Genomic DNA, 22422 nt, shown 5'->3' on the forward strand with positions numbered 1-22422 from the left:
CTGCCTGGAGAGGGGGCAGCTGCCAGGCGGTGCTGCGGCAGCCGAGGCTGGCAGGGCTGGCCGGCCTCCCCTCTCCCTCCCTCCGGTCACTGCCTCTCAGTTAGCTGGGCTTAGGCTTTGGAGAAACCAGAGATGGGAAGCGCCCCCGGTCTCCCTCCCCTGAGGATGGGTCGCACAGGCTCCGGCTGGAACGGGCGAGAGGAAGAGGAGTCTAGAATTCAGTTTCTTAAATTACGATCAGGGTGACTTAAGAGTACGTGACCGGCACCCAAGAAGGGAGGCCGAGCCCTGAATACTGTGCGGGCAGGGGTGGCGGGCAGGGTGACCCCAGCGCCCGCTCGGTCGGGTTACGAGACTGGATTCATCCCACCCTTCTCCTTTTGCTCACTGCTTGGAACCGCGTCCGGCTCACGACAGGCGCCCGGTAGCCCCTTGTGGACGGAGGCCTGGTGAGCCTGGACCCCGCCCCTGTCCGCACCTGCTCCCGCCCCGGCGGGTGCCCCTGCGGGACACAGCCCTCTCCACGGGGTCCCCCCAGCCAGGCCCGCTTGAGGAGCGCCCGGCGGAGGACCCGTCGAGGAGCGCCCGGCGGAGGACCCGTCCCCTCCACCTGCGAGCAGACAGGGGTGAGCAGGCTCTGAGACCAGGACCAGCCCTGAAGAGAGAAGGATTAAAAGACCCCTAGGAGCCGGCCAGGAAGCCCCTTTGTCCGCTGCAGGCCCGGCGGGCTCCAGAGCCAGGGTCCCTCGGCCCCTGAGCAGGCAGGACCCTCCCAGGTCGCGGGACGGCGTGTGAGCGCCTGGTCTCAGGGGCTGGTGCGGTGCAGGCAGCAAAGCACCCCACTGCCTGTAACCCAATAGCTCGCCACGACCCCGATGAATAATGCAAACCGGAGGCCGGGCGACGCGGGCCGCTGGCCTGTGCCTGCTGGGGCGGCGGCCAGCAGGCACACGTTCTCGGGGACACGAATGGTTTCGATTGCAAACACTCTTGGGACCTGCAGGGACGCCTGTAACCGTGATCTCCCGGCCCCTCTGATGAGCCCAGGCAGGGAGGCTCCGCTTTCCCGGGCCGCCGTCCCCACAGGAAGCCCAGCCCCGACTCCCCAGGGTGGGGGCGCCGTCCCCGCCTCCGTGCCGTCTCCTGGGACAGGAGGCCGTTGCCCGAGAGAGGGGGAGGCTGTGACCCTCGCGGGCCTAGCCTCGCGCCTGCGGCCCTTCCTGGGAGCACAGGGCGGGCGTGCGGCCGGGGCAGGGAGCCCCCAGGCTGCCCCCACCCCCGCCACCATCCCCCAGGCCCTGGACCTTGATAAGCGTTCTCCCCCCGGCCCTTCCTCTTGGATGTAAGGGGGCTGAACCTGGAAAAACATTGTTCTACCGTCCCTGAGGGATTGAGGTTTGGTTTCTACGAAATCACATCAGCCTTCTTGACGCCTGTGAAATTGTCTTCGTAAAGCCTGAGAGCCTGTCTCCTGTTTCCTTTAATCCCTTGTTTTCAAATTGAGGTTTTGCTTTCAAACTCTTCTCTTAGCTGGCAAAAGGCGTGTGACATGGACGCTGCGTTTTCACGCGGGGCCCCTCGTGTGTCTGAGCCCTCGCGGGAGGCCGAGCCGTCGTGAGACGAGAGGCGGAGGCCTCAGCCTGTGCGGAGCTCCGCGGGTCGGGACGCTCGGCGGTCACGTCCGCCTGGTTCCTGTGTGGGTCAGAACCAGCCCCCGTCACTTAATCTCCCCTGACACCCCGGGTGGCTGCCCCGGGAAGGGGGCATCCTTCGTGCTGGCTCCGCCTCTCCCAGGCCGCGGCTCCGCCCAAACAAGCGCGGCTTCGGAAGAACCGGGGTTTATATGCACCTACGGGGGGCGGGGAGCGGAGCCCAGGGGGCGGGGCCGTGCCGGCTGCTCTCGGGACCGGGGGGAGGCCGGGACAGGTGTGTGCATCTGTGTGTACGTGTGCATCTGTGTGTACGTGTGCATCTGTGTGCGTGTCCGTGTGCATCTGCATACGTGTATGTGTGACTGTGAAGGACAGCATGCCCCGGGGCTGTACCTCCATCCAGGGTCCGCCCCTGTTTTTATTTATTTATTTATTGTAACTTATTTACTTGCTTTAATTTTCACTTATTGGCTGCGTTGGGTCTTCGTTGCTGCACACGGGCTTTCTCTAGTTATGGCGAGTGGGGGCTGCTCATTGCGGTGGCTTCTCTTGTTGTGGAGCACGGGCTCTGGGCACGTGGGCTTCAGTCGCTGCAGCACATGGGCTCAGTAGTTGTGGCTCACGGGCTCTAAAGCGCAGACTCAGTAGTGGTGGCGCATGGGCTTCGTTGCTCCGCGCCATGTGGGATCTTCCCGGGGCAGGGATCGAACCCGTGTCCCCTGCATTGGCGGGCGGATTCTTACCCACTGTGCCACCAGAGAGGTCCCTCGTCCGCCCCTATTTTTAAACTTTTATTTTTACCCTTTTCTGCTTGGATGGAAATTGCATTTGCTGTCTTTTACAAATGAAAAGTCGCAGTGAAGTCGTTTGCAGTTTCTCCGTGAGAAATGTGCTCAGTGCGGCGGGGGGGTGACATGCTCACCACGGTTCACGTCTATACGTGCCCCCAGGCTGGCAGGGTGGGCGTCCCCTCGGGCTCCTGGCTTGGGGATGACCACAGGGCCGAGTGCCCGAGCCCAGCACCCCTCAGAGATCACAGGGCTCGAGTACAGAGGAGGCAACGGCCCAGGGACGAAGGCTTCTCCAGGGAGGGCCCCCCAGCTCGGCCCTGGGGAGCGACCTCCCGGGGCCCAGGCCACGGTCCCGGCCCGAGGCGGCAGCAGCTGCACTGGCGGCCGCGGGCAGTCCCACCGTCTGGGCTGGACGGCACGTCCCCTGCCCAGGGGCGCCCGCCAGAGTGTGCCCGGCCAGGGGGTCTGCACCCGAGACGGCCCGCAGCGCAGGCCCCCGCAGGCCCAGGGAGAAAGCCCGCGGTGGAGTCTCCGGAAGCACTGACCGGGAACAGCCCTGTGCACCCTCCCCACTGCCGGCCTCGCCCCCGGGCCCCAGAGGCCGCGACGGGCCGGGAGGATGGGGACGTCCCTCCAGCCCAGCTGCGAAAGAGGTTTGAAGTGAGCGGAGTCGCGGTTTTCACGACGGGGCATTTTAAATTAGTACTTTGGCCGCCGCTTATCATGGCCGCAGGGCGCCTCTGGGTGGGAGGGTGGCCGGCGGGGCAGGGGGCGGGGGGCAGGGGTGGCCGGCCGGGCACCAGCACATCCAGGCTCCTGCACCTGCAGGGCGGCCTCCACATCACGGTGTGAGCGTTGATGATTCATTTTTTTCTGTGATCAGTTAAGTTTTCAAATGTCTTAGAAGTGAAGGGACTGCAGGACTCTTGCTGCCTGTGTGTAGCGCATGGCGCTGGCTTGAATCTTACGGGGCGGGGGCACCCCGAGCAGACCACGAGAGAGAGACAGCCAAAGTCACACGTACGTTGCTCTGGTGGGTGCGTCCCCACAGACCCGCCAGTTCATGGAACAACCGCTCACTCGTAGGTTGGGTGTATCGTCTGCAGCAGCTGTACCAGATTTAGCCAAAAGCGCTAACGGCGTCCCACGCAAGAGTTTGGGACACGCTCTGAGAAAGGTATTCGTCGTTGATCTGAAATTCAACCGGACCCGACGCCCTGGCTCGTCTGGCCATCCAAGCAGAAGATGGAGGCAGAGGGGTCCCCGCTGGGGGTGCCGGTTGCACTGGAGAGGCTTCACTTCAGGCACCATGGGCCCCGGGGAAGGTGCTCTGATGGCGGCCCAGGGCCAGGCCACACCCACCCCCTGAGGTTTAAACCACTCTGTGCAGGGCCACGGGGACCTCGAGTGCATTAAATGGGTTAGAAAGACCAGAAGTGGTGTTTCTTGCACCCAAATGCAGTGACGCAAGAGTTACAGCCATAAGATGATCTGCGAGTTCCATCCCTGGACACAAAGCCGGGGTCCCTGCCAGCACAGCGACTGGGCCTGCCGACAGCCCAGCCTGCCGCGGCCTCGGGCGCCCATCCAGGCCTCCCAGGAGATGTTCGGGTGGCAGTTTCGTGTCACAGACCAAAAGCACCGGACAGCTCCTCGAGGCCCTTCCAGGACATTCTAAGGCTGCAGCACACAGGAGAGAGGGTCATCCTGCAGGTCTATTCCCCAGAAAAGGGGCTTTAATGTCCTCGGTGCACAAGGGACCAAAATCCACAGTTGAAACCTCTCCACCAACGCCTGACGGCTGTCTCACCCCGCAGCTGCCCGGGGCTGGCCTCCGGCAGCAGCTTCGGGCCGCAGGCACCACGGGTCCCGGGTGGTCCTCACAGCACTTGGCCCCCGAGGCTGCAGGGGGAGCAGGTGGGGGGGCACGAACCACGCTCAGCATGGCAGTCTGAGGGTGGGGGCGCTCGAGGCAGGGAGGGGGCTGCTCCTGGCCGTCAGGCAGCAACTCCCCCACAGCAAGACCAGCCCAAAGCTGGCCCCGGGCAGGGGGACCAGGAGAGGGCCGGGCTTTGCAGGCCAAGAGGCGGAGTCGGGGGGGTGAGCAGGTGCCGCGTGGGAGAGAGAGCTACTGGCCGCCCTGTCTGCCCGGGGTGGGCACCTCGCACCCAGCTGTCATCAGCTGGAGACGGTCTCAAGATGAAGAGGAGCTCAGAGGGGTGGCCGCTGTGGTCAGGCTCACCTCCAGGCCCCGACACCCTCCCCTCCTCCTGGATACCTGGGCCCCAGCCGGCGAGGGCATCCCGTCGGAGACTCAGCACCGCAGACGTGCAGGGCGAGCAGCCCGGCCCCAGCAGTGAGCAGGCGGCCGGGGGCGGGGCCCGCAGCGGGGCCCTAAGGGAAGCCGGTCCGGGCCCACAGTCCAGGCCTCTCAGCGGAGACCACGAGCCCGCAGGCCGGGGTTTGCCAACCTCTGAACCAGCCCAGAGAAGGCGGGGCCCGTGAAGCTGCAGCTGAGGTGCCGGGAGACCCAAACTGAGCTTTCACTCCCGCCACCCTGGCCACCGCCAGCCCACACGTCCGCGCGAGGCCCTGGAGAGCTGGGCATCCTCCGTGGATTCCTTCCAGGAACCATCGTTGGATCCTTTTTGAGTGAAATGGTTCAAGAGAGGTGGACTCTTTCCCGCTGGCACTCCTGACCTGGCGCAGGAGGTTCTGCTGCACCGGCGTCCTCCCTCCTGCCCGAGCTGAGTGGCAGGGCCACAGCCACGGCCACGGCCACGTGGGCAGCCTGGCAGGAGGAGCTTGGCTGACCCACGAGGCGCTGCGGCTGGTCTAGGAAACCAGACACATTCCCGACTTGGACGAGGGGGCCGCCTCCTGCACGGAGACCCCCTTCATGTCATCGGGCATCTGCCCGTCGGGCCGCCACACGTTCAGGTCCCCGAAGATGCCCGTCTCGATCATCTCCTCCTGCCAGGGGATGGGGCAGGTGCCGGTGGCGAATTCCTGGAAGAATTCTGTGTCTGTTTTGTCAAAGACCACGCCCCTGACTGTGGAAAAGGCACCCACGTCCTGGATGTTCTTTGCGTAGACGGTCCTGGAGTCCGGGATGAAGGGAGGGGTCAGCGTCCCTGTGGGAGGACGGGAGACACAGGGCGTGACACGACAGCCGGCGGACGGAGGCGGCAGTGTGCCGAGGACCCCAGCGCGGCCAGCGGCGCCTCTGCCTCCCACGGGCCTGGCGGCGACGAGGAGAGTGACACCCCCGTGGGACGCTACGCCAGGCGGGAGACTCGGCGTGCAGGCCGGGTGCGCGTTTCCGGAGCCCAGCCCCTGTCCGCACCCCCCCCACCCTCCCCAGTAGCCCCGTCGTGAAGGTCGCACCACCCGCCATGCTGCCGCGCCCGCCCTCTCTGCAGGCTCCCCGCCCCCAGTACCGGCCTCGCCTGGATCCCCACACGCTCGGAGCGGAGCTCCCCGTGCTTCCCGCCCCTCCCTTGTCGCCGCAGACCCTGGGCCGGGTCCGCCTGGCAGGACCGTGGCCTCAGGACACACCTGGGCTCAGCCTCCCCTGGTCCCGGCCCCTCGGGGACCTCCCCCTGTCCGGCTGGTCGGGGCAGCTCTCCCTGGCACCCGGCACCTCCCGGTCGGCCGGGGCTGCCTCCGCCCCGACCCTTCCCTGCAAAAGGAACTTCCACTGGGGTGTCGGGCCGTGAGGTCACAGGCTCTCGCGTCCCGGATGTGGGCTTTCGGGGGTGTGGTGGGTCCCACGCGTCTCTCCCATAGACACACATGCACACACTAGCTTGCACACGATTTGGCAGCAGACGCTGGTTGAACGACGGGAGAAATCCTGCCTCGGCATGGAGAAACGCCTGACAGCAGGTTCAGATCTTTAGCTCGCAGGTGGGTCAGCGTGTTTCCCACACACCCCATGCAACCCCCACTGCCTCCGTGGGTCCCCAGCAGACCCCATCCGTGATCGTCCGGTCCCGGGTGAGCTTCGGGGTGAGCAGGGACGGGGCCGGTGGTACCATCGAGGGCAGAAGATGCTCTGGGGGGTTCGCCCAGGCCACCCGCCCCCCAACCTTGCGCTGAGCTTCTGGACACCAACAGGATGGGGTGGCCAGTGAGGGTCACCTAACAGCCCCCACCCCCAGCCCCCACACGCGGCCAGTACCGGCCTCCAGCTGCCTCCAGTTCATGTCTCTGAAGAGGGGGCTGGCGCGGAGCCCGTCACAGGAGCCGTCCCTGAACCCCAGGCGCTGCGTGGGCTCCTTCTGCAGCAGCGCCTCGCAGAAGTCCTTGCTGGCCTGGCTGAACTTGGCAGGGTAGGTGACCGCCTCCTCCAGGACCCTCTGCTTCAGCACCTTGTTCTCCACCTGCACGGTGGACGCAGCACCGTCAGCCCACGTCACCCCCCAGCCAGGCCCACCTGCGTCATCCCAGCTGCCGTCACAGCTCCGGACACACCGGCACCAAGGGCCCGGTCGGCCCTGCTCTCGGGAGGGGCCTTGACGCCACCCTCCCGCACGTTAGCACTTAAGGGCTCAGGGGCGCTGGTCGGGGCATGGGACCCTGAAGGTGGACACCTGGCCCCCTCGTGGCCCTCCACCCCCAGCCCTCAAGCTGGCGGAGGTCGGCTACGGGGCAGATGCCCACGGAGCCCGTGGAGTCTTCGTTCAAACCAGCTTCCTGGAGTGTCACTTCCGACCCACGAAACGCACTTCCAGTGGCTCCATCCCCAGGGAGCGCCCCCACGGTCACCCTGAAAGTCTTCAGCCCACCTCGGCCAAATGCCGATGTTTCCTCTCCCTGTCAGTCAGGTTTGCCCTTCCGGAAACTTCCTAAAACTTCCCAGAAGTGGAATCACCCAGAGTCACTCTCGCAGGGCCAGGTGCTCTCATTCCTCATAACGAGTCTGAGATCCATCTGGGTCATGGGTGCACCCAAGGTTCTTTCAGGGACCACGGAAGGACCACGGAATGGAGAACCATGAATGGTCCACGGACGGTGTGGACCACGGAATGGATGAACTACAGGACGGAGGGACCGTGGATGGACCACGGAATGGAGGGGCCACAGTGCGGACCACAGAATGGACCACAGAATAGATGGAGCACGTATGGAAGGAACCCTGTATGGAGGGACCACAAATGGACCACAGAACGGACCAGAGAATGGACAGGTTGTGGACGGTTCCCTTTCTCATGAAAGCTCCTTGTGCTCATTTTCACCAGGAAACAGGGGTCCTGTCGGGGCTGTGGGCTCCACGAGGTCTCTGAGGTGGAGCCTCTGTCGCGGCCTGAGGCTGGCGTGGATCCTACACCCTGTTGCTTTACTTTGCTCTTCTGAGCTGAGACTGGGGAGAGACTTCTTGCTGGCGTTTAAGGCAGAGGCACGCACAGAGTGGCCCTACACGTTAGTCTGGGCAGGGGTCCCCGCTCTCGGGAGACTGGGGACCAGTTTGTTCTCACAACTGTCTCAGGAAAGGAGTGCGGGGCTGGGCGGGGACCCACTGGGAGGTCCAGCAGAAGAAGCCGACAGCTGTGACCTGCAGGCAGGCCGAGGGGCCGCGGGCCTGGACGAGACAGGGCCACATCTGAAGTCCAGGCCGCCCCAGGCCTCCTCACCCCTCACGGCTGCCCCACAAAGACCCCCAGCTCTGAGCCCAGTCGGCACGAGGTCCAGGGAAGGGCCGCTTCGCTCCTTCTGTCTTGAAGAATGACGGGGCCTCTGAACGTCCTCTCTCCGCAGTTCTGCTGGGCTGGGCAGAGCGCCCCTGGGAGACACAGGGCAGCCGCACGGGACGGGGGTGGGCGGGGAGGCAGGGCCCTGGCTCGGGCGTCCAGGGAGGCTGCGTGCCTGCAGCAGGGCCTGCGGCTCAGCGTTGCGGAAGGAGAGCGCACTGGCCTCCAGGAAGGGCAGGGAGGCCACCGACCTGTACCCCCAGAGCCAGCGCTGCCCGTGGGGGGGCTGGGGGGTCCAGGCTGCTCCCCTCCTGACACGCTTCTCGGGGTCCGGAGACCCAGGAGGTGAGGTCACCGCGTTCCCCCCCTTCTGCCCAGGAAGGACGCACCACGAGAAGCCGAGTGCTCCCCGAAAAGAAGGTCCCCAGGTCAGCTGGGGGGCCACCACTGGCCACCGCCTACCTTCTCTCCTCGGGCGCGGAAAGGGCCCCTGGCCGCAATCATCTCGTACAGCGTGACCCCCAGGGCGAAGTAATCCACGGCAAAGTCATACTCCTCCCCCCGCAAGAGCTCCGGGGCCATGAAACCTGCACAGGAGCACGGACGCGAGACTCAGAGGCCAGTGCGCGGGGCGCGCAGCTCCTGCCTCCCCGAGCCCAGCAGGGTCCTCGCGCTGTGACTCACGGGGCCGCCCCGTGCCCTGAGGGTGTCCGGCAGCACCCCGCCTCCACCCTCTGGGAAGCGTCCCCCCCGTTGTGAGTGTCCCGTGGGCACAGCCGCCTTGGCGGGAACCCCTCCACCCAGGGTGGGTCTCGCCCCCACGTTGGTGCCCACGGCAGGTGGAGCGCGTGTCTCAGGCTCACACAGGACCTGCGGGATCGTGGGGGTGGGTCAGAGGCAGGTGCTCAGGCCCGAAAGGGCACCAAAGGAGAGGCTGAAGCCCCGACGTTCCAAAGAGCGGTCCGGACACCCCGCGGCCCGTGCACTCCACCTCTGGGGAGTCAGGCCACGTGCTGGGCCCTACAGGCTGAAGGGGACACGCCAAGGCCAGCTCCGGCCTCCATCCCTGCGTGCCCCGTGCAGAGGCCAGCCCAGCACGTGGCAGCGTGGACGGGCAGTGTCCAGGGCCCGTGGTCCCCTCCCCCGGAGCTGGGTGGGTGCTTGGGGCTGGGCACCAGGGTGGCTCCTGTGCTCAGATGACTGGACATCCCCCCCTCCCCAAAGCAAAGCTGAGTGTGTCCATTCATTTCCAGCCCTTCCTGGTCCTTTGGTGTTTACGCGTGTTCGTGGCAAGTTCCCAAGAGGGACGTGGCTGGGTGACACGGGCCACACTGCTGTGACCACAGGACATTCTCCCGGAGGTTACAGGAGTCAAGTTCCAAAGAACCTCCTGGCCCTGAACACAGCCTGTTTTCAGGGGGTTACGGTGCTGGCCAGCCAGGGGAAGACACGTTCCAGCAACCACGACTTCTCCCTGAACATGGGCCCGCGAGGAGGGCCCGCTGACCACGGAGACGCGGCGGCCCTGCGGCACACAGCCTGCGGGCCCCTCCCGTCAGCCACGCCCGCTCGGCCGTCTCCCGGGTCCCACGTGGCGACGAGAAATATGTGTCATGAGAAGGAGGACCGAGTGGGAGGTGAGTGGGTGAACGCGGCCTCCGCCCGTCGAGGCGCCAGCTCTTCCCCGGGGGGAACCTCCCGGCTCCCCCGCGCCCCTTCGGGTGGGCTGGGCTGACCGGGGCGCAGGCTCTGCTCTAGGGGGACCGGGCTGGAGGGAGCCGGCGGCCAGGAGGAGGGCACGGAGGGCTCCCCAGCCTTCACCGGACGCCCCCCTTCTAACCCCCACCGACCCCAGCCTCCAGGCCCCAAGCGGGCAGGTCAGCGCGGCCCAGGGGCTCGGCGCCGCACGGCCATGGCCATGAAGCCTGGGCGCCGCCTAGCGGCCAAGGGCCCGCGTGCCTCAGGGCGGCGCAGCCCGCGTGCAGCAGCCGCGGCCCGGCCTGCGGGGTTCTCCCGGCCCCTCCTGCAGCCCGAGCCCCCGGGAGCAGGGAGCAGGCCCACACGCGTGCGCCCCGGGGAGGAGCCTCAGAGATCTGGCCGGGGGTCCGGGAAACTCGAGACAGGACCTTTTCCTAAATAGAGCCACAGATGAGACAGGCCCACCGCGGCGACAGGCACATGCCCTAGAAGAGCCCAAGCGCAGGGTGGACGCTCCGGCACAAAGCAGGACCCGGACGGTCCCAGTCCCGGGGCAGCCCTTCCTCCCCAGAGCCGCGCAGACAGGGCAGAGGCAGGTTCGCTGAGGAGCCCTGAAGAAACCCTGGGCCGTCAGGAGCGCGGAGGGCATGGGCGCTGGGCCCTGTGCCTGAGCCCACGTGCCCCCCACCCCCCACTCTGAAGCCTGCCCTCTGCCCCTCCCCCGCCTGGGGGTCAGGGGGGGCCGGATGTGCTGTGCAGGCACATGCACGCACACACGTGTGCACGCACACCCTGTGCAGTCACACGTGAACACAGACACGCACACACGTGTACACGCACACCCCATGTAGTCACACGTGAACACAGACACACACACACACACATGCTCTGGACAAGAGCAGCCCCTCCCCCTGCAGGGCCTCCCCTTGGCCATCCTGGGGGGTGGGCTGGATGCCGCTGGAGGCCGTCCCCCCGTCTGCCTGCCCAGCGGCCATCTGGCGGCTGAGCCCTGCCCGGCCCTGGCCCCACCCCCGCCCCTCCCCGGCTCCGTGCTGCTCCCCTCAGCGCAGACCCCCAGGCTCGCCCGCGGCCGGTACTGGGGAGCGTCCGTCACCCGGGGCACGTGTGGCAAACCAGGAGTGATTGCTCAGGGGTCGGGGGTCAGCCCCGCGTGGGTGCCCCGTCTGCACGGCTGTGCAGGCCCACCCGCCGCCGCCTGAGGGAGGAGGGGCGAGGCAGCAGCTCCCTGACACCCCCGGCCCTCACCGAGCCGCCCACCCCAGGCCACGGGACCCCAGGGCCTCACGCCCTTTGCACCCCAGCGCGGCTGCCCTCACCTGGGGTCCCGGCGTAGCCCTTGGTCTTGGTCTGCCCTTCCTTCAGCTCCACCGCCAGCCCAAGGTCGGAAATTCGGATGTTGCCTGGAGAACAAGCATGGGCTCAGGGTACACGCGGCGCCGTAATCAAAGCCCCCTGGGGTTCTTGGAGCTGCGGGAGCCAAGGCCAGCCTCTGCGCACACGCGTACACACGCGTGCACACGCGTGCACAGGCACACACGCACGCAGGGGCCCTGCTCCCCGCTCGGACGGCAGGGGGCCCGAGGGGAATCCGGGCCATGACGCCCCGAAGCCAGCCTCCTGTGGCGCCGTCCTCCCTGAGCCCTGCAGCCTGTGGGGCGTCCGTATGTCCGTCACCGTGACGGGGGTGACGGGGGGTCCCTAAGAGGACTTGTGGGAAACCTCAGTCCAGGGCATTATTTTCTTTTCTTTTTTTTAAAATTAATTTGTTTAATTTATTTATTGGCTGCGTTGGGTCTTCGTTGCTGCACACGGGCTTTCTCTAGTTGCTGCGAGCAGGGGCTACGCTTCATCGTGGTGTGCAGGCTCCTCATCGTAGTGGCCTCTCCCATTGCAGAGCACGGGCCCCAGGTGTGTGGGCTTCAACAGTTGCGGCACATGGGCTCAGTAGTTGTGGCTCACGGGCTCTAGAGCGCAGGCTCAATAGCTGTGGCGCACGGGCTTAGCTGCTCCGCGGCATGTGGGATCTTCCCAGGGCAGGGCTCGAACCCATGTCCCCTGCATTGGCAGGTGGACTCCTCACCACTGCGCCACCAGGGACGTCCCCGGGCATTATTTTCTGCTGAGAGTCCCGGTTTGACTCCTCACAAAGGCGGCAAGAAGGGTGATGGAGTGCGGAGTCGGCCATAACCGCTGTTTGCTAATCGTTTCGCACGCTCCGGCACCCGGCACTGACTCCCTGTGGCCCTGGCGCCCTCCTGCTCATGCACCAGATTTCACCAAAGTCCAAGGAAAAGCTCCATGTGGGGACAATCGCTGAATGAACAACGAACTTGAGATGTGTCCTGGCGCCGTGACACTCAGACGAGCTCTTATCAAAGCTGATCCCTCCCTTGCTGAAGACCAGTCAGGCTACAGATGTGAGCTAGGCAAGGGGAGGCCGGGAGGGGAGGCCGGGTGGGGAGGCTGGGAGGGGAGGCCAGGAGAGGAGGCCCAGTGAGGAGGCTGGGTGGTGAGGCCAGGAGGAGAGGCCAGGTGGGGAGGCCGGGAGGGGAGGCTACCTCACCATCATCATCCAAGAGCACGTTCTCGGGCTTGAGGTCTCGGTAGACGATGCCCCGCTGGTGCAGGTGCTCCAGGCCGCTAATGATCTGGGCCGTGTAGAAGACGGCGCGCGGCTCCTGGAAGCCGGGGTTCTCCTCGTCCACATTGTAGATGTGGTACCTGGGAGCAGACCACGTGGAGTCTGTGATTCTCTGACACAACCCCAAGCCACACGGTCACGGTTTTGATGGGAAGTAGAATCTCGGGAAAGCGGCGAGCCCTCCCGATCCCACACGGTCCGCAGACCGCCCCCCGTCATCTCGGCCTCGGCGTCCAGCCGGAGCAGCCCGCGGCAGGGCGAGGACCGCCGCCGCGGGTGTGCGCGTGCGCACAGCCCCGCAGCACGGCGGGGGTGGGGGAGGGGCAGGGCGGCTCTCCCCGCCCCACCCCCCCGGCGCCGGCCCACGGGGGCCGGGAGGCGGGGCCCGGAGCCACTCCACAGCCGCCGGCGAGGGAGCCAGGCAGCGGGAGGCGCGGGCAGGCCGCGCGACCCGCCCGGGGGCCGTCCAACGTGGGCGGCTGCCCCGGAGCCCGGGAGACGCAGAGCCTCCCGCGTGGACCCGCGGCGGCTCCCCCGCACCCTCCTCGCCTTTCTGCTGTTGCTCGTCCCGGTTCACAGAGAAGCGAAACCTAACGAGGGAACCGTCTAAACGAGAGAGCGACCAGGAGAGGAGAGGCGGCCAGGAATCCCGGGCAACGAGAGACTGCCGGGCGGCGGCTGGCGCGGCGGCCGCAGAGGCTCCTCCGCCGCACTCGGGGGCCCAGCCGCGCAGCGGAGCGCGTGCAGCGAGGGCGGCTGTGCGGTGGGTCCCGGGCGCCGCGGTCCGGGGCAGGCGGGACAGGGGGGCGGGGGCGGCGCGGCGCGCACGGCGCTGCGCACAGGCTGGCGCGGGCCCTGCGGGGCGGGGCGCCGTGGAGACAAGGCGGTACGCACAGCGTACACACACCGCGCGTACCGCATCACGCAGCACAGGGCGGGGCAGGGTGGGCGGGCGGAGGCCAGGAGCCCCCCACCATCTTTCTGCTCTCGGGTCCTGTTGCCGCACTTTCCTGACCCGTCGCCCCTCCTCCGAGACCTTGCACAGGCAACGCCATCAGGGCCTCAATCCTCACCTGGGACGTGGGGCCCACACGCTCACCTGGCAGTTTCAGGGCAGGTGAACCCAGATGGAGAACGGAGGCACAGAGACAGCCCCCGTGCGAGGGACGTGCGCATCTTCTAGGTGTCTCCGATGTGCTGGCTTTCTCTCCCAACACCCTTGGAACACCGGTGTTTTATCTCTATCCCCGTTTTACCCACCGGCGCACTAGGGCAAGAGCGGCTGGGTTGCCCAGCTGGCAAGGGGGTCGCTTCCCCTCTGAGAGCCAGTGGTCAGTTTCCCCCGGGAGCCAGGGGCCGGGACCTCAGGTCTCCAGCAAATCCAGGCCCCGTGCAGCGATGACGCCCTCTGGTTCCCCTCCGGGGTGACAGCCAAGCCACAGTGCCGAAGTCGGCCGCACCGTGCCTCCAGCTCTGCCGCCACCCCCAGAGCGTGCCGCGGGTGGTGTGTCTTTGTTTCCGATCCCTCTCAGAGCAGGGCCTTCAGCCCCCTTGAGGCCCCTTCCCGCCCCTTTATCTAAGCGTCCATCCAACTAGCACGCGACCCACAGCTCCACCCCGCTCACCCCGCCGTCCACACGAACCCAACGTCCACAGGACAGACCCGCGACCAGAGAGCTCAGGCCACCTCCCCCAGGGTTCCTGCGCCTCGCCGGGACTGCGGACACATCATTTCGAGGACCAGCAACCCGAAGACCGAGAGGAGGGCTTGGGTGGGAAGAGGGCTTCTCCTCCTTGTCAGCACGGGGCCCCAGCGGGCCTGGCTGCACGCCTGGCCGCCCGCGCCCGCCCGCCCCGCTCCTGCGCGGGGGGGAGACGCGCTCACCTCACGTCGCCCCCGTTCATGACGGTCATCACCAGGCAGAGGTCGGTCTTGGTCTCGAAGGCGTAGGCCAGAGACACGATGAACCTGCTGTGCACCTTGGCCAGGATCTTCTTCTCCACCATCGCGCCCTGGAGAGCAGGGGAAGCGCCAGGTTCAGGCAGGAAAGCGATGCTGCCGAAAACAGCCAAGTTCCGCACACCAGAAATGTCACCATAAAGCAGGGTCAGAGCTGCGGATATACTTTAAAAGTGGCTGCGCCGAGCGATTGCAAATAACGGCGTGCCTCACACTGCACGTCTCACAGAGGCGAGGTGGGGCCTGGGGACCCCTCAGGGCAGAGGACGTCGGGGCTCCTGGGGCCTCCAGCGAGGGGGCTTCTGCCAACCAGCCTTACAAACGTGGCCAAGGGTCCCGGCGGGTCCCCGGGCAGCCTGGCGGCGCCGACCTCGCCTTCCAGCTCTGCCTGTGGCCATCCCAGCCCCTCGCCTCCTGTCCGGGCCTCTGGTCGGGGAGAATGGGCAGGACCCACTGGCTGGCACCCTCCCAAGCCGACCCACAGCCCTGCTCATTTTCTCTGTTTACTTTAAAACCCCATGAAGTCCATTTAATGTGTTTTTAAAAGCTGTGTTGGGTGAGGAAAAGGAGCCCTTTTGCAGGAGGAGTTCTTGATGCTGGGGACCCCTTCCGCCCACTGCATGGGAAGATGTGGGGTGGGTTTTACTTTGTGACATCTGATGAGTTTCCTGAACTCGGGAGCAGAGAGGCTTAGTACCCAAACCGCTGGACTGAAACCGCAGGCAGACAGCCCTGAGGGTAACTGCTCCCCCAAAGCCCATCGGGCAGAGCACCACCGAGGGACCCCGGGGCTGGGTGCTCCAGGGGGCCTGCGTTTGCCCCCGGCACGGTCTGCTCTGTGCGGCGGGGACGGGAAGAAGGCCGCGCGGGACGCAGCACGAGGCTGAAGGTGAGCGTCTGGGATGCTAAGCAGCTTTCGCTGATCCCGCCGGAGTGAGCCTGACGCCAGAGGGCGGGCGGGCGCCGCCCAGAGCAGCTGCCGCCACCCCCACCCCCAGCCGGGGTCCCAGGCAGCGCTGTGCCGGGCGCCGCGGCACCTCCCCGCACCAGCCCCAGGGAGACCCCCTGCAGCCTCCTCGCAGCCCAAGCCAGGGGAAGTTCCAGAAAGTCAGTAAGAATCTGGAGACTCCTTCCAGCAGCCTCCCCGACACTGGCTGCCGCATTTTGTGGAGCTGGTGACAAACCGAGAAGGGTGATGCCTGCGGCATGTCTCCCCCGCCAGCTACACGGAGGCCGCTCTGCAAGGAGGGGCGCGGCACCCCCTGCGCGGCTTGGGCGCCGAGGCTGGTGGTCTAGAGCAGCCGGGTCAGCCGGGCCGCAGGCCGGCGGCCAGGCACCGAGACCACCCGCGCCCGTGCTCCGGCCCAGGCGCTCGGCCACCGTGCAGAAGGGCGGCCTCGGTGAGGGGGCACAGGGGACCCCGCCCGCGCCCCGGGACACGGTGGCGGCCCACCTGGTACCCCTTCCTCTTCTTCAGCCGCTTCTTGTTCAGCTTCTTGCACGCGTACATCTTCCCGGTGGCCTTCATCTGGCAGGCGGACACCTCCCCAAAGCCACCCCTGCCCAGGACCCTGAAGTCCAGAAACCAGTCCTCGCCCACGGGCTGGGCCTCCAGCCACTTCCACTGCAGGAAGCGCAGGAAGAACAGGCTGTCCAGATACTCCCGGAAGGGGCCCTGGCTCAGGTGCGCCAGGGTGGCCCGCAGGAGGGGCTGGAAGAGCCCGGCCCCGGCCCCCGCCGGCCCCTCCCGGGCCCGCGCCACCACCTCCCCGTCCAGGAAGCTGCAGAAGAGCTTGGCCTGGGGGTCCAGGAACGCGGCCCGGATGGCCTGGGCCTTCTGCGGCCGGAGGTCGTCCTCGGCCAAGTCCAGGTCCTCGACGGCCTGCCAGAGCTCCAGGGCCGCCACGTGCTGTGCGTGCGCCCGCAGGAACTGCTGGAAGAGCCGCTTGCCGATGGGCTGCTCCGAGCACATGCTCTCGAAGCCCAGGTCCAGGCTGGCCCGGAGCGCCTCACACTTGGACAGCGGGGGTAGCCTGAGCCGGGCCAGGTACTTCCTGTCCCGGGAGGTTGGGCCGCTGCTCGCGTCGAAGCTGGCCCGGGCGGCGATGAAGGCCGAGTTGGCCACCACCGTCTCCAGGGACCCGAAATCCATCCCGGCGCCGGCCTCCCTCCGTGTCTGGCTCCCGCGTCCCCAGCTGGCCTGATCCGCTGCCCTTGGCCTGTGGCCCGTTCCCGCCCTCTGGGGCCGGGAGGATGGCCGGGCACCGGGAGCCCCGGGGAGCCCGCTGACGCAGCTCAGGCTAAATCCCACCAGAAAAAGACAACCCTAAGCCGCTCGCATCGGATTAGATGGGCGCCCTGCCCACTCCTGCCCGCGAGGAAGGACATACCCGCCCGGGCCCGGGCCCAGCGCGCGGGAGCCCCAACCGCCCGTCCGGGCTGTTGGCCCAAGGGGATGCGCTGGACCTTCCGTCTATTTCCTGGTGGGGACTCGGGGCCCAGCTGACGGGAGGGGCCCGGGAGAAACCCCAGTTCACCAGATGGCTGGTGTTTTCCCCACAATGTGTCATTTTTGTCTTTAGAAAACCAGCAGTGAGAAGAAAACCAGCTGATGATAGGAGTTTAGGAATAGGGTTCCTGGGCGTCCACGGTGAGACCACTGGCTAGAGGACTGGTCAGTTTGTGAGGACCGGCATCTGTCCTGACCTGACCCTGAGAGCAGCTGTCACGCTGGTGGCACTGACGACCTAAGGTAACCCCGGCCCTTGCCAAAGGATCAGCTCCACATCAGCCCCCTGCCCTCACCTGGGCTGTGCTGGCTGGCAAAGCAGAAATGCCAAGAGACACATTCAGGTGAGATTAGGACGGGGACGCAGGAGACCCCAGCCACACCCAGGGCGGAAGCCCCACAGAGAGAGGCAGGAGAGAGAGGGGACGGAGAGGCCAGGCACACGCTGGAGGCACGCCTGAGACATACCGGGGACGCACCTCAGACACACCTGGGGGACACCTGCGACACACCTGAGGCACAGCTGGGACATATCTGGGTCACACTTGAGGCACACCTGGGACACCATCTGAGACACACCTGGGGGACACTTGCGACACACCTGGGACACACCTGGGGGACACCTGTGACACACCTGGGGGACACGTGAGACACCTGGGACGCATCTGAGACACGCCTGGGGGACACCTGAGACACAGCTAGAGGACACCTGAGACACACCTGGGACACAGCTGGGACACAGCTGGAGGACACCTGGGTACAGCCTTGTTCTAGTATGCGGTAGATGCTCGGTACATGTATGGGAGAGAATCACAAGGAAGTGACAGGAGCTGGTTACAGTCTAAAGAGGGGAGGAAGTGAAGGGCTGCAGAAATGAAGAATGCCCCCGTCAGAAGAGGCCAGGTAACCAACCTCCCTGGGGGGAGGAGAGGGGTCTCAAGGGCTGTGAGATTCTGCCAGTGGGGGTGGGGAGACAGGTGGCCTCTGCAGCAGCTGCGGAGGTGGAGACAACAACTTGCCACCGAGCAGGGGGGTTGGTGCGTCCAGCCCGGCACTTGCTGGCAGGCGACCTTGGGCTGACCGCTTCAACCCCTTCCTGCTCTTTCTTTCCCCGTCAGGGTTCAGATGGGACGGTGGCTCCGCGGCGTGGTGTGGACCGGACTCCCTCCTGCGGTGCCTCTCCCCGTGTGTCCCCAGCCAGCGCCTCCCAGCGGTGCTGGGCGCTCACATCGCCTGGAGAAATAGAGATGCGCTTGGCGGGGGGCGGGGGCTGGGGGGGGGCCGGCACGGCGGTCTGAACCGACCGCCAGAGGCGGGCTCTGAGGACGGTGACTCCCACTGGATGAACGCCGAGCGACCCCCTGGGAAGCAGGAAGCATTCGGATAAACAATGTTAACTACGTTTCCGATCACAGGACTCAGAGATGGAAGAGTGAACTTGGCTCTCTAAGAGGGTCAAGTACGCAGAGCTTCCCAAACTCATGTGGCCCTTTTTTTAAAGGTTTTATTTAGAGTAATTGTAGATTCAAGTGCAGTTATAAGAAATGATGCAAAGACACCTGCACACCCCGCCCCCGCCAGGGGCAGCATCTCCCCGAAGTGCAGCTCAGGATCACGGCACGGATACCGACACCAGCACGGCCAACACTCAGGACCCCCGACACCCACGGTCCCCTTTATAGACACCCACCTCCCGCCAACCCCAACCTCGTCCTGAACCCCGGCAACCACTAATCTGTCCTCCATTTCCATAAAGTTGTCATCTCAAGAATGTTTTATAAGTGGACTCACACAGTGTGTACCTTTGGGGATTGGCTCTTTTCACTCCATGTGACTCCCTGGGCTCATCCAGGTGGTTACACGTACCTGTAGGTTCGCTGCTGAGTAGTGTTCCATGGTGTGGACGGACCATGGCTGGTTTAACCATTCACTTGTGGAAGGACATCTAAGTTGATCCAGTTTGGGCTATCATATATAAAGCTGCTAGAAACATACAGATGCTGGTGCAGATATAAATTTCAGTTTCTTTGATATTAATGTCCAAGAGCATAATTGCTGGGTCGTATGGTATTTGCACATATAATTTTTTAAGAAACTGGCAAACTCTTCTCCAGATGGCGCTACCATTTTACGCTCCCACCAGCAATGCATGAGTGATCCAGTTTCTCAGCATCCTCACCAGCATTTGGAGTTGTCACTATTTTTTATTTTAGCTCTTATGATAGGTGCTACCCCGTGTGGCTGTAACTTGCATTTCCCTACTGGCTAATGATGTCAAACATTTTTCCATATTTTATTTGCCGTTAATCCTCTTTGGTGAAATATCTCTTCAAGTTCTAACTGGACTGCTTGCTTTTTGGCTCTTTTATTTTTTGTTTTTTGAGGTCCAATTCTTCCATTTTTTCTTTTATGGATTCTGTTTTTGGTGTCAAGTCTAAGAACAACAAAGACGTGTAGCCATGGTGAGCGGGGGTTACTCTTCATTGCAGTGCACAGGCTCCTCATTGTGGCGGCTTCTCCCGTTGTGGAGCACAGGCTCCAGGCACGTGGGCTTCAGCAGTTGCAGCACACGGGCTCTATAGTTGTGACTCATGGGCTTAGTTGCTCTGCGGCATGTGGTATCCTCCCGGGGCAGGGATCGAACCCGTGTCCCCTGTACTGGCAGGCGGACTCCCAACCACTGCACCACCTAAGAAGTCCCTACTTTTACATTTTTTTAAAGACTTTTATTTTATTTATTTATTTATTGGGTGCTTTGGGTCTTCATTGCTGCGCCCGGGGTTTTTCTTTGTTTGTGGCGAGCGGGGGTTACTCTTCGTTGCGGTGCACGGGCTTCTCATTGTGGTGGCTTCTCGTGTTGTGGAGCATGACAGGCTCTAGGTGCACAGGCTTCAGTTGCATCACCCGGGCTCAGTAGTTGTGGCACATGGGCTTAGTTGCTCTGCGGCATGTGGGATCGTCCCGGACCAGGGATGGAACCCAGCTCCTCTGCGTTGGCAGGGGGATTTGCAACCATTGAGCCACCAGGGAAGTCCCTATACTTTTTACATTCTAATTCATGACCATTTTGAGTGAACTTTTTTGCAAGGTGTGAGGCGTAGGTCCGGGCTCTTGGACGGCCCACTGTTCCAGCTCCATGTGTGGAAAAGGCCGTATTCGCTTCACCGAGTTTGTCAAAATCTGCTTGGCACATTTGTGTGGCTCTGCTTCTGAGTCTTCTGTTCTAGTCACTGTTCTCTGTGTCTGTCCCTCCACCAACACCACACTGTCTTGATGACTGTGTTTATATAATAAGCCTTGAAATTGAGTAGACCGACTCTTCCTACCTTATTTTTCTTTTTAAAAAATATTTTCAAAGTAGTCTAAATAAAGAAGAAAATATTTACGTATTCTAGTTCCTTAGCCTTTCTAAATAAATGTTAGAATAGTCTTGTCTATAGATACAAAAAAAAAAATCTTTCTTGAATTTTGATAGAAATTGTGTATATCAGTTTGGGGAGTACTGACGTCTTAACTGTGCAGAGTCTACCAACCTGTGAACACGATACGTGTCTCCACTTATTTAGATTTTTGTTTCATCACATTATGTAGTTTTCAGCATACAAGTTCTATACATCTTTTATTCGATCAACACCTAAATATTCCTTTTTGTTTTGAGCAATTGCAAACGCTTTCTAGGGTTTTGTGTGCATGTCTTTGATAGTCAAAAGTTAAATTATGATGCAAGTTGGCATGGATTTGGGGGGGTACTTTGTTTGGGGTTCTCTCAGCTTCTTGAATCTGAAGGTTTATGCCTCAGCCCCAGTCTCTCTTCTCTCCTTGCAGGACTCTGATGACACAGGTATTAGGTCTTTACTGCCGCCCCCGGGGTCACTAGGGCTCTGCTCTTTTTCCTGGCTCTACTTTCTCTCTACTGTTCAAATCTGGAAATTTTTACTGTTTTTCCTTCCATGTCAGTGATTCTTTCCTCTGTCCCCTCCCTTCTGCTGTTGAATCCATTCTTTGAGCTTCTGAATTTGGTTGTTGTATTTTATTGATTTATTTATTTATGTATTTATTTATTGGCTGTGTTGGGTCTTCGTTGCTGCACTCGGGCTTTCTCTAGTTGCGGCGAGCGGGGGCTACTCCTCATTGTGGTGCACGGGCTTCTCATTGCCGTGGCTTCTCTTGTTGCGGAGCACAGGCTCTAGGCACTCGGGCTTCAGTAGCTGTGGCATGCAGGTTCAGTAGTTGTGGCTCACGGGCTTCGTTGCTCCGTGGCATGTGGGATCTTCCCGGACCAGGGATCAAACCCGTGTCCCCTGCATTGGCAGGCAGATTCTTAACCACCGCACCACCAGGGAAGTTCCTGGTTGTTGTATTTTTTGAATCTAAAATTTCTGTTCGGTTCTTCTTTGTATCTTCCATTTCCTTCCTTAAACTTTCTACTTCTATTTTTCCATTAGTTTCAAGCACGTTCACAATTGCTTGCTGAAGCATTTTCAGAGCGTCAGAATATCCCAGCCTCTGTCACCTCGGTCTCAGCATCCACCGATCACCTGGTTTTAATCCATGTTGAGATCCTCCCAGTTCTCACCCTGAGGAGTGATTATCCATTGAAACCCGAGACTCTTGCTATTATTCAGTCCTTGGGTTTTTGTGGGCTTCCCTGACCCCACGGCAGCAATGCAGGGGTGGACTCCGGCTCTTGCTGCCGGGGGGAGGGGGGTGGGAGTCGAACGCCCCTCCGCGGGAAGTTGGGAGGGAGTCCCCACATTGTCTGAGCTCACTCTTTCGGGGCGTCTGTCCCACCTTGTCCCACAGGGCGTGCTGGGCAGGAAGAGGCCCTCTCCCGGTGCCCGCCCCGGACTCGTGTCCCGAGAAGGTCACCGTGACAACACGTGTGCAGGCAGCACCACGTTCATGCTCCTGAGAATCAGAGACCGTGGAGGGTTTGGTTCAAAGGCTTCTGGGAAGAGTCCGTACCGGCCCATCCCACGACCCTCTGCGCTTCGCAGGCCGGGTGGCGCTGATTCTGCACCAGCAGCTGCTGCCTGCGTCTTCCGGCCTCGGCGCAGGGGTCCCAGGCCCACAGGCTGGGGACGGGGACACCACAGGCAGTGTGTTCACTGCCCTGAAGTTACAGCGTTGTGAACGGAACAGTGTGAGGGAAGACGCCGAGGATCGGTCTGTGAAGAAACTACGCGCCCCAGCTAATGGCTGCGGCTCCACCAGCACGTTAGGGTGTTGCTTTGCTGACCGACTCTAAATCATCCTGAACGGCTGGAGGCTTTTCATCCTTCTCATCACCGAAGAAACCTTCCAACGTGGCTACGTGGGTCCCTCAGAGGGAAGGTGCCGGTGGGTGAACGTCTCAGTCTTTGCGCACAAGCCCCGCCCTTTCAATCGGGTCCTGCCTTGGCTACTGAACACCTGCAGAGAGGCCTTGGCGGCCCATCACACTCGCCGGGCACTGCC

The 22422-nt window shown here is 63.2% G+C and overlaps 1 protein-coding gene and 1 long non-coding RNA gene across 2 annotated transcripts; one reads left to right on the forward strand and one right to left on the reverse strand.

The window, feature by feature from the left end:
- Positions 1-2133: 2133 nt before the first annotated feature.
- GRK1 (G protein-coupled receptor kinase 1) lies at positions 2134-16608 on the reverse strand. Its single transcript, XM_057707974.1, has 7 exons — positions 15910-16608; positions 14382-14509; positions 12419-12576; positions 11172-11255; positions 8599-8723; positions 6627-6828; positions 2134-5577 (listed from the first exon to the last, which is right to left on the reverse strand). The coding sequence occupies exons 1-7, from the start codon at positions 16606-16608 to the stop codon at positions 5279-5281; spliced, it is 1695 nt and encodes a 564-aa protein (XP_057563957.1). The 3' UTR covers positions 2134-5278.
- Positions 12878-19656, forward strand: LOC130835998 (uncharacterized). The gene is made up of 3 exons (XR_009049089.1): positions 12878-13259; positions 17039-17208; positions 18084-19656. It is a non-coding gene; the product is annotated as an uncharacterized LOC130835998 (long non-coding RNA).
- The last annotated feature ends 2766 nt before the right edge of the window (positions 19657-22422 follow it).

Source organism: Hippopotamus amphibius, chromosome 14 (genome assembly GCF_030028045.1).
Source record: "Hippopotamus amphibius kiboko isolate mHipAmp2 chromosome 14, mHipAmp2.hap2, whole genome shotgun sequence".
In the NCBI taxonomy this organism is placed as follows: domain Eukaryota; kingdom Metazoa; phylum Chordata; class Mammalia; order Artiodactyla; family Hippopotamidae; genus Hippopotamus; species Hippopotamus amphibius.